Raw genomic sequence first — 14,543 nt, forward strand, 5'->3', positions numbered from 1 at the left:
ATCCATGGTAATAATGAATCAATCGTCCAGATCGGCCAGAAAAGCACAACTGCGCAAATACAAAAGGCACCAGAAATAGTCAAATGACTACAAATTTGCCAAGATGGCGCGGTTCAAGAGGGCTTCACTTTAGATTTCGAATCCTGGGGGCCTGCGACCAGACCACCTTTATGCTTCTTTGACATCATTCCAGCAAGCTACCTGTTTTTGTCCATCATTTCAGTTTATGGGGAGCTTTTGAAATGTAAGCTTTGTTTGCCGCAGTCGTCTCATTGCCACCTCTTCTGTGAAATTTGACCAGCGACCTCGTGCAAATCTCAAGCTTGGAGTCTATCTGAGTCAAAGTGAGCTCAGCTGTGGAACGTTGCTTAAAGCGTGTAGCATGTTCATGGGGACCATCAATAATAGGTCCATGATGGGGGGTGCGTCTTTTCCGAGGATGCTATAAATGTAATTTTCAGACAATACAAAATTGGCAAATAGAAAAAAAGAAGACAAAAAAAAGACAAAAACAACAACATAAAAGGAAAGTGGTGATGAAAAAAGTGGTGATGCAAAAGCACACTTTTGCACCCCCATCTTGAGTGGAGATGCACCTGCTCCGCTTGCTCTATGGTGTAGGCGCCAATGGTTATAGGAACAAAACTTTTTGGAATGGGGTTATTCTATAGGCTATCAATTCTACATTACAGGGAGAAACCATTGATTTAATAGCGTACTTGCAAATTGTGGAAAGCCAGCTGGCCTCTTCATATATAAACCGTGAATCATTGAGAAAGTGTATCACCAAATAAATAACATATAACCACACACTGCGATTTCGGGTCTCTATGTAACCAAATCAGAAGTGGGTCGCGCACATCCCAAAAGGCAGGTGCTGGACTAAAAAAGCATATGTACCAAAGAAAGTAAGAGTCCGCACACTGTAGCTCCCATTTAGATTATTTTATGGACATAAAATATAAATGTGACGTTTCGAGCGACAACGCTCTTCCTCAGACAACTGAATAAACATAGCCACACCAACTGTTATATGGTATCTGAGGGTCACATGACCCTAATGGGATAGACAATTAACCCCTTTTCTTTAGATAGGTGAAACCCATTGTGCTAAGTATCAGGGTCACCTGACTCCTGGTACAGTTCACTCAGTGCATTAAAAAATAACCTATGGTGCATATGTTATACATACATATTATACATCATGTTCAAAAATTCCACTGTATCTTAGAAAACACTAAAGTTATCTGAAAAAAGAAACAAGACAAAGAATGTCATTCATTTGTCTCACTGTGTGAGGCTGCTGTGGAGAGGTCCCCTTGGAATGTGTGGCCTGGGTTTATTACTGCGGGGGATGGGTAGGAGGACCATGGCCAGGAGGGAAAGAGTTAATGTTTTGCCAAATCCCATTTCACAAAACCAGTCCTAAAAGGGTTTTGTCAGATGTACCGTGAGTTTGACGGGAAACAGTCTAAACACAATGCATTCTTCTTTACATGACCTTCCATTGATTAGTCATCGGGTAGGGGAGAAGGTGTGACATCCTGTTCAGGCGTCACCAATATTCCAATCAGTGAGATGGTCTCACAATATGGTCTGTAGAATATTTGTCATGTCCAAAATCTGCTACAGGGCCGAACTGTCATTTGTTCTGGTTGTGTCAGCACATATATTGTATTCTTAATTTAGGTTTGTGTTTCTAACAGTAGCTTATTAAGTCAATATTAACTAGGCTATAGTATCCATTAAGATAGGCTTACTATTTTGCTCAAACTGGTAAATCACCAGTTTGATTTTTATAATGTGAAGTGAACACAGTGTTACAATGTAGCTCTATTCCTACAGGGACTTTTTTTTTTTCTTCAAAAGCCTCCGGATCTGCCCATTACACTGGAACGCAGCTATTGTGTATTATATTGTTATAATATTGACAGTATTGTCGGGAAGCTCCGCTGCCACAAGTTGCTTCTCGATCAGCGATGCCTCGTGGTGGTTAGTGTGCAACACAGCACGAAAACACCAACACGCTGACACCATAGCACCGCTACTGGCATGCCACGCCGCCGCTTTTTGCGCCTTCCAAAATTAGAGGCACTGTACATGTTCACATGCACGCACGCAGACAGACACACACACACACAAACACACACAGACACACATGCACGCACACAGACACATACACACACACTCACAGAGACACACAGACACACATACATGCACACACCCCCCCCCACACACACACACAGAGACACACACATGCTCACACACACAGAGACGCACTCTCATTCTCCGGCTGTGTTCTCTCTGTGTTCTCCCCTCAGCGCCTTGTCCCAGGATGAGCAAGACGATGCCCAGCTGAGGATAGAAGACATCCTACAGATGGTGAGAGAACTACACTACCCACAATCTTTGATTCACACTCCAACCTGCTCCATAGGAGGCCTTGACTGACTGGGGTCTGTGACTCTCTTTGTGACAGATTTAGAATGAGAAGTTAGTGACTTTGTTGTTGAAACGCAGAACCCTTTCCTCTCCTGGATAAATAGTATTTTTATCAACGTTCATCAGCTAACTCTGCAGACCCAGATGGTACCAATGAATTCTATCGCAGTGGTCAATGAGCTACTAATTGGAGAAGGCTGTGGCTCAGGAGGTAGAATGGGTCGTCCAATCATTGTAGGGTCGGCAGTTCGAATCCCGGCTCCTCCTGTCCACATGTCGAAATGTCCTTGGGCAAGACACTGAACCCCAAATTGCTCCCAATTATTAGGCTAGCACCTTGCATGGCAGCTGCCGCCATTGGTTTGTGGATGTGTGTGTGAATGGGTGAATGAGAGGCCATCCATTGTAAAGCGCTTTGGATAAAAGCGCTATATAAGTGCAGTCCATTTACCATTCATTCTAACCAAGGCTCAACGTGCAGTCAGGTCCTCCAACAGTCTGTCAGAGGGAAACTGAGGAAGAGGAGGAGAGATAAAGAAAAGGTGGAAGAGAGAGGAAGAGACAGACTGAAAGAGAGAGAGAGACTGAGAGAAAGGGAGAGAGAGACTGGGAGAAAGAGAGAGAGAGACTGGGAGAAAAGGAGAGACTGGTAGAAAAAGAGAGAGAGACTGGGAGAAAGGGATAGAGAGAGACTGGGAGAAAGGGATAGAGAGAGACTGGGAGAAGGGGAGAGAGAGACTAGGATAAGGGGAGAGAGAGAGAGACTGGGAGAAAGAGAGAGACTGGGAGAAAGGGATAGAGATTGACTGGGAGAAGGGGAGAGAGAGAGAGACTGGGAGAAAGGGAGAGAAACTGAGAGAAAGGGAGAGATATACTGTAAATAGAACTTTATTGTCCAAAATGTGTCTTTGTTCTCAGCAGCGTACTCACTTACAATGAGTATTGCTGAGTATATAGTTGAGTATTGGAGTCTATCTGTATTGAGCAATCTTCACTGTGACTGTACACTGTATATTACATGTGACAAATAAAGAAATCTTGATCTACATTCCACAATAATACATGGACAATAAATGACAGGTAGAATAACGGTCCGTACAGCATGCATCTGTTACCCAGCGTTACTGAGGCTGACCTCACCAGGGAAAAAGGGCCTCTTATGTTCCTCACTCTAAAGCATGCTTTCAACTAGGCTGATATAAGCGTGTGTGTGTGTGTGTGTGTGCGTGCATGCATGCGTGTGTGCACTTGTGTGAGCGTGCGTGCATATATGAGTGTGTCTGCGTGTGTGTGTGTGTGCGTGCTTGTGTGTGTGCGTGTTTGAGTGTGTGAGAGAGTGCGTGCGTGAGTGTGTGTGTGCGCGTGTGTGTGCGTGCGTTTGCGTGTGTGTGTGCGAGTGAGTGTGTATGCGTGCGTACGTGAGTGTGTGCGTGTGTATGTGCCTGCGTGTGTGAGTGTGTGTGTGCGTGTGTGTGTTCCAGGCTGAGTGCCCCAAGGCAGAGTGTTTTGAGTCCCTTTCAGCGATGGAGCTGGCTGAACAGATCACTCTGCTGGACCACATCGTCTTCAGGACCATCCCCTACGAGTGAGTTATGGCTCTTCCTTCCGTCACGTCATATCCTGTCATAATGTCATGAACCACAATATTATCCAGCATGTTCATGACCAGTTGATGTGTTTGTTACTCATATATCAGTTTGTGTCTGTTTCCAATGGTTTGGACATTGACAATTGTGATTCAGGTGTGTGTTCCAACATCCGTGGTTGTGTGTGTGTGTTTGTGTGTGTGTGTGTGTGTCAGGGAGTTCCTGGGCCAGGGTTGGATGAAAATGGACAAGACAGAGAGAACTCCCTACATCATGAAGACCAGCCAGCACTTCAACGATGTGAGCACTGCCTAACAATGCCAGCCTTATTTACGCCTCCATAAAGCCTCTATGAACACTACATAAATGTGTCTCAGAGCATTAATAATATGTCATGCCTTATAAAAGGTTCATAAATGTCGAATAACCATGACATCGACCTGTGAACCCTTATAAATCATGACATCGACCTGTGAACCCTTATAAATCATGACATCGACCTGTGAACCCTTATAAATCATGACATCGACCTGTGAACCCTTATAAATCATGACATACGGTTATAGATTTAAACTGCAGCATATAAGGGAAGGACGAAGCTGGGATGGACACTGGAGGATCTGTTTTCTTTATTGAAGGGATTTGTGCAGATCTTGCTTTTATTGAAATGTTTGTTCTTCTGTTTGTGTACAGATGTTTTCAGGAACCTGCTGTATTTTTGTGTGTTTTTGAACAGTGTATGTTTGTCTTACTGCTGCAGCGTGGGTGAAAACTCGAACTTGAATCTTCCCTCCCTCTCCACCCTCACCCTACCTCCCATCCCCTCTCTCTCCTCCCTCCCTCTCTCTCCTTCCTCTCTCTGTCCTCCCTCCCTCTCTTCTCCATCCCTTTCTCTCCTTCCTCTCTCTGTCCTCCCTCCCTCTCCTCCCTCCTTTCTCTTCACCCTCCTTTCTTTCCTCCCTCCTTTCTATCCTCCCTCCCTCTCCACCATCACCTTACCTCCCACCCCTCTCTGTCCTTCCTTCCTCTCCTCCCTCCCTCTCTCTCCTTCCTCTCTCTATCCTCCCTCCCTCTCCACCCTCACCCTACCTCCCACCTCTCTCTGTCCTTCCTTCCTATCCGCCCCTAGATGAGTAACCTGGTGGCGTCTCAGATCATGACCCACACAGACGTGGGTTCCAGAGCCAGTTCCATAGAGAAGTGGGTGGCGGTGGCCGACATCTGCCGCTGTCTCAACAACTACAACGGCGTTCTGGAGATCACCTCTGCCCTCAACCGCAGCGCCATCTACAGGCTAAAGAAGACCTGGGCCAAAGTCAGCAAGCAGGTACTGTACACACTGTCCAACAACCTTAACCCCAGCCTATACAATGTCTGGTCCATAAATTAAGTTTGAAGTTATTGATTGACTGATTGGTTGGCTGGTGGATTACCTGTAATAGCTATAGGATTATTGTAGAATTTTGTTTGAGTTTTGTCCCTGCCTAGTTGTAACATATTGTGAAGCCACTGAGTTGTAAAATGTGCTAAAATATGTATTTAATGTACCCAACAAGCTCTATGGTGTGGTACAATATGTATTTAATGTACCAGATCTATATGTATTGAATGTACCCGATCTATATGCATTTAATATACCAGCATTATATTATATGTATTGATATGTATTGGATATGTATTGAATGCACCAGATCTATATTGAATTGCATTGAATTGAATTGAAAGCTTTATTGTCATTATACAAGTATAACGAAATGTCGTAAGAGATTCCTCTAAAACAATACTCACAGCCACAGAGCCACACACACACACACACACACACACACACACACACACACACACACACACACACACACACACAGAGGTTACACACATAGACCAACATAAGAGCATTACATAACAACATAACATATATGCATTTAATATACCAGCTCTACTGTATATGTATTTAATGTACCAGATCTACATGTATTTAATGTACCAGATCTACAGTTAGGTCCATAGATATTTGCACATTGACACAATTTTCATCATTTGGGCTGTACATCACCACAAGGGATTTAAAATTAAACATTCAATATATGTTTTAAGAGCAGACTTTCAGCTTTAATTTGAGAGTATACATCTAAATCAGGTGAACGGTGTAGGAATTACAACACATTTTAGTCTAGCAGGAGGGGCCCTCAGATTTTGAGGTACCCCTACCCGAGTTAGAACAAAACACAACCATGCTTTTTCATATCCCCTATGTGTCCCATTAATGAGATGGATGGTTGTGGAACTTTAGTTTTGTGGGAAATAAGTTTTTTGGGCTATTCTTTAGACCTACCCTAATATCTGAAAAAGAGCCAAATAAGGCCTGTCCGATTAGGGGTGAGGTGACAAAAAAGCCCATAATTTCATAATGCTCACTCAAATTTGCATCAACTTTGCTGTGGTTTGACCCAAGTAACTGTCCAACAACATCAAAGAGTTAAAATGTAATTTTCTCAAAGAAATACTAGAATATAGTCCTGCGAACATGACTTTAGTGTAGGCGGAAATTGTTAGTATAGCAGGAGGGGCCCTCAGATTTTGAGGTACTGTACCCCTACCCAAGTTAGAACAAAACACAACAATGTTTTTTTTTATCTTCAGGGTTTCCCATTCAAGAAATGCATTGTTGTGGAACTTTATTTTTGTGGGATATTAGTGAAATCAACTGATGAAGTGATGCACCCCCCAGATCTTTCTGGGGGGTGCAAGGGTTACATTGCGCAGTCTAGTTTTCCAAAGGAAGCTCTGATCCACTTAAAGTTTTGTGTGATAGTAGTCAGGTACCTTGTGCACATGGATTACCTGAATTTATGTTGATAATTTGTTTTAATTATGTACTGTCGACCTTTAAACACAGTGATGAATAGTCGGAAAGCATATACAGTAAATTATTTTTCATGGTGAAATAACACAAAACTTTTTTATTTGAACAAAATCAAAAGGTTTTGGAAGTCAATATCCTTTTCATTTAGCCTACCATAAGCTAGCCCTTCCTGAAAAAGGTATATTCATTGTTTAGTGTTTTATTTTGGGATATGCAATCCATATCACCCTCTGAAGTCAATATAGCACCACATTCCATTCAGGCATTACATTCCATCCAGGAGTGTGCCTCCTTGTTTTTTTTTCCATTTTTAAACTGCCACATCCAGAGGATTGTCATAATGGTATGTGGCAGAAAAAAAAGAAAAAGAAAGAAGAAGCTACCAGTCTAATGACAGAACAGACAGGTAACACAAATGTCTAAATATGATTCATTCATTTTTATATATTCTTAAATTGAGTATTGAAATTGAAATGTTTTGTGTTGAAATAATAATAATAATTTTAGCTAGCTTAGCCAGCTTACTATACCTTTAGCTAGATAGCATACCATTGTACAATGCTAATTGCAGATACAAAGCTAACTCTTGACAGTGTGTGTGTGTGTGTGTGTGTGTGAGAGTCTGTGTGGCAAATATATTAACTGTGTTTTCCGTATTCACCAGCTGACCAGAGTCCAGCTGTGCACTTATGGCACCAACAGAGCCAGCACAGTCAACAAGCCAGACACTGGCACTTAATGAAAAGCTATGCCTGATATGTGGTAAAGCTCTGCAAGATGATACAAAAAAATCCATATATCAAGAATCCCAAATTGGAAGGACTAAAAACAATATTGAAAGTTGCCCAGGAACGAAATGACGAGGTTCACAAGAGACTCTCTCCCCACTCAAGTGACCTACTCTCCTTCAAAGTGAAAGTGTCATACAACAAGTCATGCAGAGCAAATTACTCCAGCACAACCAACCTGGCCTATTGCACTAGGCTACTTCCACCGTGACTGTGCAAGACCCAGACAAGGATCAGTCCCTTATCAAAAAACCAAGACTGAGCAGAGGCACCGAATTTGACATCCGCAATCAGTGTTTCATTTGTGACAAGAAAGCCCACTATAACCAGGCCAGGTCCAGTCTGGCTTATGTGCGTGGCTGGCTTGTTTGTGTTCAGGACTGGTAGGACGGAAGCTAGTCATGCCACTGAAATAGCTGTGAATTGAAATGACATGAAATAATGTCTGATAAATTAAGATAGGTCTTGTCGCCTGGACACATCAGTTCCAATGCTTCCAATGCTCATCCTGCACAATAAGAGCAAGATAGCCAGTTAGCTCATGAGCTCACAACAGCTAGCAGCAGCTAACATAACATTAAAGGTAGCAGTCAGTGGCTAAAGCAGTTATACTGATGGTTCCTGTAACGTTAGCTATTTTGCTGCAATTAGTTCAACTTCTGTTTCTGGACAAAGGTAAGGGATAAACCCAGATAACACAAGGCTAGCGGACCTACAGCGGGTCCCCGATGGACGAGTTGGCGGACCTCCGAAGGAATATAACACAAGGCTAGTGGACCTACAGCGGGTCCCCAATGGATGCTCCACCACCATTCCACCAGTAGTTAATTCACTATATGCACAACTCCAGTACTTCCTGAAATAAGACATGCTTCTCTATTTAGACAACGAAAGTCACACCTGTCTCACACTATTGGATGAAATGATTATTCAGGTGTGCCTGATCATTGTAATGCAGTCAGACACACCTGAATAATCACTTCATCCAATAGTGTAGGACAGGAAATAGAGAAGCATGTCTAATTTCAGGAAGTACTGGCGTTGTGCAATTGGCTAATTGTCTATATCCTAGGCCCATTTGCTGTGGGGTCCGTGGCGTGGTGGCGAGACTCCGCCCCCTTGCATCAGAGCAGTTCGGATGTAGTGCAGTTACTTCCGGGCAATCTCCATACACCCACTGGTGAAAACCGTGTTTCACTAGCCCGCTCAGGGGCTGAGTTGTGGAGTTCATGGCATGGATAGTGGCGTGGTGCTGAGACTCTGCCTGCTTGGGTCAGAGCTGATTGAGTGCAGTACAGTGACCTCTGGTCAATCTCCTTGCACCCATTGGCAAAGACCGTGGGTCTCTAGCCCACTCAGGGGCTGAGTTGTGGGATCCTTGGCGTGGATAGTGGCGTGATGGCGAGACTCCCGCCCCTCGCGTCATATTGGGTCGGGGGCAGTGGACCCCTCTCTGGGCTACTCACCTGCCCCCACCAGTTGCCAAAATGCGCCCGCACACTTAATTGTTTATCAACAGTAAAAGGATGTATATATAATGGGTAATTACTGAGACACATATTGTAGGTATAATTTCAAAACAGGAGTATTTCATATGTTCAATTACTGCACATAAATTCAATAACTGACATAGAACCAACAGGTAACCGCATTTTACATAGCTTCTATAACATCCAGTGACAAAAAACTATCCACACCACAAGTTTTGAACCAACAAGTTTTGTGGGATTTGAACTCACAAGTTCGGCATGGCAGACGAGCTCCTTAAAGGATATGTACACTGAATTTCATGTTTAGCCCTATTCCTGGCATCCCTGGCATGTATCTGACTAGTACAGGTTAAAATATTTCTATTTTGTGCAGTACAGAGTTCTGCGCACCCTGGCTCGTTGCTAGCTATGGGCACACTCGAAAAACTCGAAAAAGTATGATATACGTGAATTTCAAGTTCAGGAATTACATGGTTTATGCTTACCAAGCTCTGAAGTCGTCCTGTTAACACCATAGGTCCTTTCGCCTCTGCATTTCGAAATAACAGCTAACTTGTAAACAGTACTACTTTCACTGAACATACAACAACCATCTCTTCACACTGTAAACCTCCACGACAAGGGATGGCTGTTGTATGTTCGGTGATACTGTTTACAAGTTACTGTTGTTTGCAGAGGCGAAAGGACCTATGGGGTTCCTGTAATGTAATTCCTGAACTTGAAATCCACGTATATCATACTTTTTAGAGTTTTTCGAGTGTGCCCATAGCTAGCACACTCGAAAACAGACAGCAGACAGAACGTGCGCGTATCGCTCGCTCATACAGTATTTAACTGTTCTACCCCCTCCCGAATATTTATATATATATATATATATATATTCGTACTAATTTACTATTCGGGAAAAAGCTACTATTTGTGCTCGTCCGAATACCGTATTCGTATTCGGGCACACCCCTAATGCTAAGTACCACAGAAGCTGCCTCGCACACTACATTTCAGCAAATAATATTTCAGCAACCAGAAACAAGCATCTGTCAGAAAAGAAGTTCACCGAACATCAAAGAGCTTTCATTGAGCTATCTGAAGAGTTAAATAAGACAGTCTTTTCAGATAATATGACTGTCAATAATATGACTGTCAACACTGAGTGCTATAACTGAGAGCTATGGGAGAAAACTTAGTAAAGTGGAAGAATCAGCTACAGTATACAAGCCATGGAAACTCAAAGAAAAGTTGGTCTAAAATGATGGAGACAGGCTCATTTTCATTGAACATCCTGGAAAGTCAATGGGGAACACTGAACTAGGGGAGAGGACAAATGGACAACCAACAAACAAAGGGAAACAAACAAAGACGTGTCAATAAGACAAACCAGACTTGCACACAGGAAGACTGGAGCATGGCGGAACAAGGAACAGAAGAACAGAGGTACCACAGGGACTGGACAAACACAGGGACTACAATACTGGAGAAAGCTGGGGATCACAAAAAGCATGGAGCAAAAAAGGACCGGGCAAAAGACCCAGGGAAACATGGAAGCTTCACAAGGAGAACAATCAAGGAGTGAGGGGGAGAAGGCCACCTGGGCACGAGGGGAGTGGACGTCAGCGCAGGACACGGATAATATGAGCTAGGGACCGCTGGACTGAGGCACTGGGGAGATACTTTAGCATCAGGCTGGAGTAGTAGCACTCACACAAACACACACACACTTTATTTTATGCATGTGTTCTATTTTTGTATGGTATGTTCTTGGTTCTGATTTAAATGGATTATTTCAATAAAAATTATTCTACCTATACCTTGGATCTTTATGTTTGTAATTTTAGTTAAGCTTTATTGGGTTATACACTCACACTGACTGTTTTGTGTAGCCTACAGCACCTGGCCTTTCCCTCTCCAAATATGAGCATTTTGTAATCATCTAATTTGTTTGGTTCCAGAGAAGTAGTAGGTCTTAAGGTCGCCTTGTTTGCAAGAAAAAACTAAATATATATCCGCACAACAATTTGGTTTTAGTTCAATAGCACACTAGGCCAACCAGTAACAGTATATCCAATGGGAATCTATGTTTTCCCGATGAATAAGAGAAAAGTTCAGGAGTGCTCTTGTCCTATCCACAAAAATACAATTTCCGCCTAAGTTAAAGCTATGTTTACATGAGCTTATATCAGTATGTATTTATATATAAATACAAATTTGACTCTCTGGTTATATTGGGCAGGTACCTACTTCATACCACAGCAAATGAGTGAGTGAGCATTATCAAATTATGGGCTTTTTTGTCACCTCACCCCTAATCGGACAGGCTTAATTTGGCTCTTTTTCAGATATTAGGGTAGGTCTAAAGAATAGCCAAAAAAACTTATTTCCCACAAAACTAAAGTTCCACAACCATCAATTTCATTAATGGGACACATAGGGGATATGAAAAAACATGGTTGTGTTTTGTTCTAACTCGGGTAGGGGTATCTCGAAAACTAAAGCCTTTTTTGAGGACTTGCTGCTAGCCTATTTTATATGTGGTCCCTTCCTTTTTAAGGGACCAAAAGTAATTGGACAAACTAACATAATCATAAATCAAATGTTCCTTTTTAATATTTGGTTGCAAATCCTTTGCAGTCAATAACAGCCTGAAGTCTGGAGCCCATAGACATCACCAGACGCCGGGTCTCGTCCCTGGTGATGCTCTGCCAGGCCTCTAATGCAACTGTCTTCAGTTCCTGCTTGTTCTTTGGGCGGTTTCCTTTCAGTTTTGTCTCCAGCAAGTGAAATGCATGCTCAACTGGATTCAGGTCAGGTGATTGACTTGGCCATTGCAGAACATTCCACTTCTTTGCCTTGCAAAACTCTTTGGTTGCTTTCGCAGTATGCTTCAGGTCATTGTCCATCTGCACTGTGAAACACCATCCAATGAGTTCTGAAGAATTTGCTTTTGGCAGCATTCACATCATCAGTAAATGCAAAAGAACCAGTTCCATTGGCAGCTATTCATGCCCAGGCCATAACACTACCACCACCATGCTTCACTGATGAGGTGATGCTTGGGATCATGAGCAGTTCCTTCCCTTCTCCATACTCTTCTCTTCCCATCATTCTGGTATAAGTTGATGGTTACAGGTTGCTTTGTCTCAACTGTTCATAGGCTTTTTAGATGTGTTTTTGCAAACTCTAATCTGCTCTTCCTGTTTTTTAGGCTCACTCATAGTTTACATCTTGTGGTGAACCCTCTGTATTTACTCTGGTGAAGTCTTCTCTTGATTGTTGACTTTGGCAGAGATGCGCCTTCCTCCTGGGGAGAGCAATTGATCTGGCCAACTGTTGTGAAGGGGTCTTTCTTCACCAGGGAAATCATTCTTCTGTCAACCACCACAGTTGTTTTCTGTGGTATTCCGTGTCTTTTGGTGTTGTTGAGTTCACCAGTGCATTCCCTCTTTTTAAGAATGTACCAAACAGTTGATTTGGCCACATCTAATGTTTTTGATATCTCTCTGGTGGGTTTGTTTTGGTTTTCCGGCCTAATAATGGCTTGCCTCACTGTTAGTGACAGCTCTTTGGATTTCATATTGAGAGTTGACAGCAACAGATTCCAAATGCATGTACCAAACTTGAAATAAACTCTAAATCTTTTATCTGCTCCTTGTAAATAAAACAACAAGAGAATAACACACACTTAGCCAAGGAACAGCTGAGCAATCAATTGTCCAATTACTTTTGGTTCCTTAAAAAAAAAAAAGGGGGGGGGCACATAAAATATTCCTACACCGCTGACCTGATTTGGATGTAAATACCCTCAAATTAAAGCTGAAAGTCTGCTCTTCAATACATTGTGGTGGTGCACAGAGCCAAAATGATGAAAACTGTCAATGTTCAAATATTTATGGACTTAACTGTATATGAATTGAATGCACCAGATATATATGAATGAAATGTACCAGATCTATATGAATTGAACATACCAGATCTATATGTATTGAATGTACCCAACAAGCTCTGCTGTGTTCCCTCCAGACCAAGGCCCTCATGGACAAACTCCAGAAGACCGTGTCATCAGAGGGGAGGTTCAAGAACCTGAGGGAGACACTAAAGAAGTGAGACACAAATACTTAAACCAAATACATTAAAACAAATACTTTACCAAATACAACCAAAACTTTATCAAATACCTTACCAAATACAACCAAATACTTTACCAAATACAACCAAATACCTTACTTGTTTACGATCGCCAAGCTCTCCTCAACATCAGAGCTTCATCTGAGTTTCTATTGCTGTCCCAACGTGTTTTGGCTGATCAGCAAACGAGCCCTCCTCCTGTATTCTCGGATCTCCCTGCATACCTGCGCCGGCTGTCCTGCGGCCTTCTCCGATTAAGATGCTTTAAAAGACGGGGAAAGTGGGGTGGTATGTGGGTACGATTTAAGGCCCACCTGATAGCCTTTCCTGTGACTGATCTATGCCTCGGCTGCCACTACGCTCCCGCTTTCCGCCACTCAATCAGTCGATGGATCCGCCCCGTCTCCCCGGAGCCGCTGACTCTGCTGGGCCCGCTGATGGGACCTGCTCCTCCTGCCCCGCTGATGGGGCCTGCTCCTCCAGCCCCGCTGATGGGACCTGCTCCTCCTGCCCCGCTGATGGGGCCTGCTCCTCCAGCCCCGCTGATGGGACCTGCTCCTCCTGCCCCGCTGATGGGACCTGCTCCTCCTGCCCCGCTGATGGGACCTGCTCCTCCTGCCCCGCTGATGGGGCCTGCTCCTCCTGCCCCGCTGATGGACCTGCTCCTCCTGCCCTGCTGACAGCCCCCAGCCCGCGCCCACACGGTGTTGACCTGGCCCACCTTCGCCCGCTGAGACGCACTGCATCATCAGCCAGCCCGGAGCTTAACCTTCGCATGGCCCTGTTAAATGCTAGGTCAATAGCAAATGAAACGTTTCTGCTGAATGACTTCTTCACCCCTCGTGAACTGGATCTTATGTTCCTGACGGAAACCTGGCTCCATGCTGGCGAGTATACACCATTCTCAGAACTCCTTCCTCCTGACTGTACATTCTTCAGCTCCCCTCGCACCACCGGCAATGGTGGGGGTATATAGCCTCAGTGTTCAGATCTAATCTCCAGTGCCGACTGTCTCAGCCTGCAACCATCTACTCTAGCTTTGAGTTTCAGCTATTTGAACTGAACCTGTCCTCATCTCCTGTGCTTTGAGCTGTTATATATCGTCCGCCAAAATGCAACACAGATTTTATTAATGACTTTGCTGACTTTCTGTCGGGGATCATGGTTAAAAACAACCATATCTTAATTTCAGGCGATTTCAATGTCCATATGTGCTGTGAATCAATACTTATGGCCAGGGACTTTTTGAACCTCCTCT

The 14,543-nt window shown here is 43.5% G+C and overlaps 1 protein-coding gene across 1 annotated transcript in view; it reads left to right on the forward strand.

Annotated features, from left to right (window-relative positions):
* The window catches only part of rasgrf2b (Ras protein-specific guanine nucleotide-releasing factor 2b), a gene marked incomplete at both ends in the record, with an annotated part of 308,695 nt that overhangs the window by 281,039 nt on the left and 13,113 nt on the right, over positions 1-14,543 (forward strand). The window contains 5 exons of the mRNA XM_084439496.1: positions 2,322-2,382; positions 3,924-4,027; positions 4,244-4,328; positions 5,158-5,355; positions 13,181-13,260. Of these exons, the coding sequence (XP_084295622.1) occupies positions 2,322-2,382; positions 3,924-4,027; positions 4,244-4,328; positions 5,158-5,355; positions 13,181-13,260 (528 nt within the window). The remainder of the gene's footprint in view (positions 1-2,321; positions 2,383-3,923; positions 4,028-4,243; positions 4,329-5,157; positions 5,356-13,180; positions 13,261-14,543) is intronic.

The sequence above is a fragment of the Borostomias antarcticus genome (genome assembly GCF_949987555.1).
Source record: "Borostomias antarcticus genome assembly, chromosome: 6".
Lineage (NCBI taxonomy): Eukaryota > Metazoa > Chordata > Actinopteri > Stomiiformes > Stomiidae > Borostomias > Borostomias antarcticus.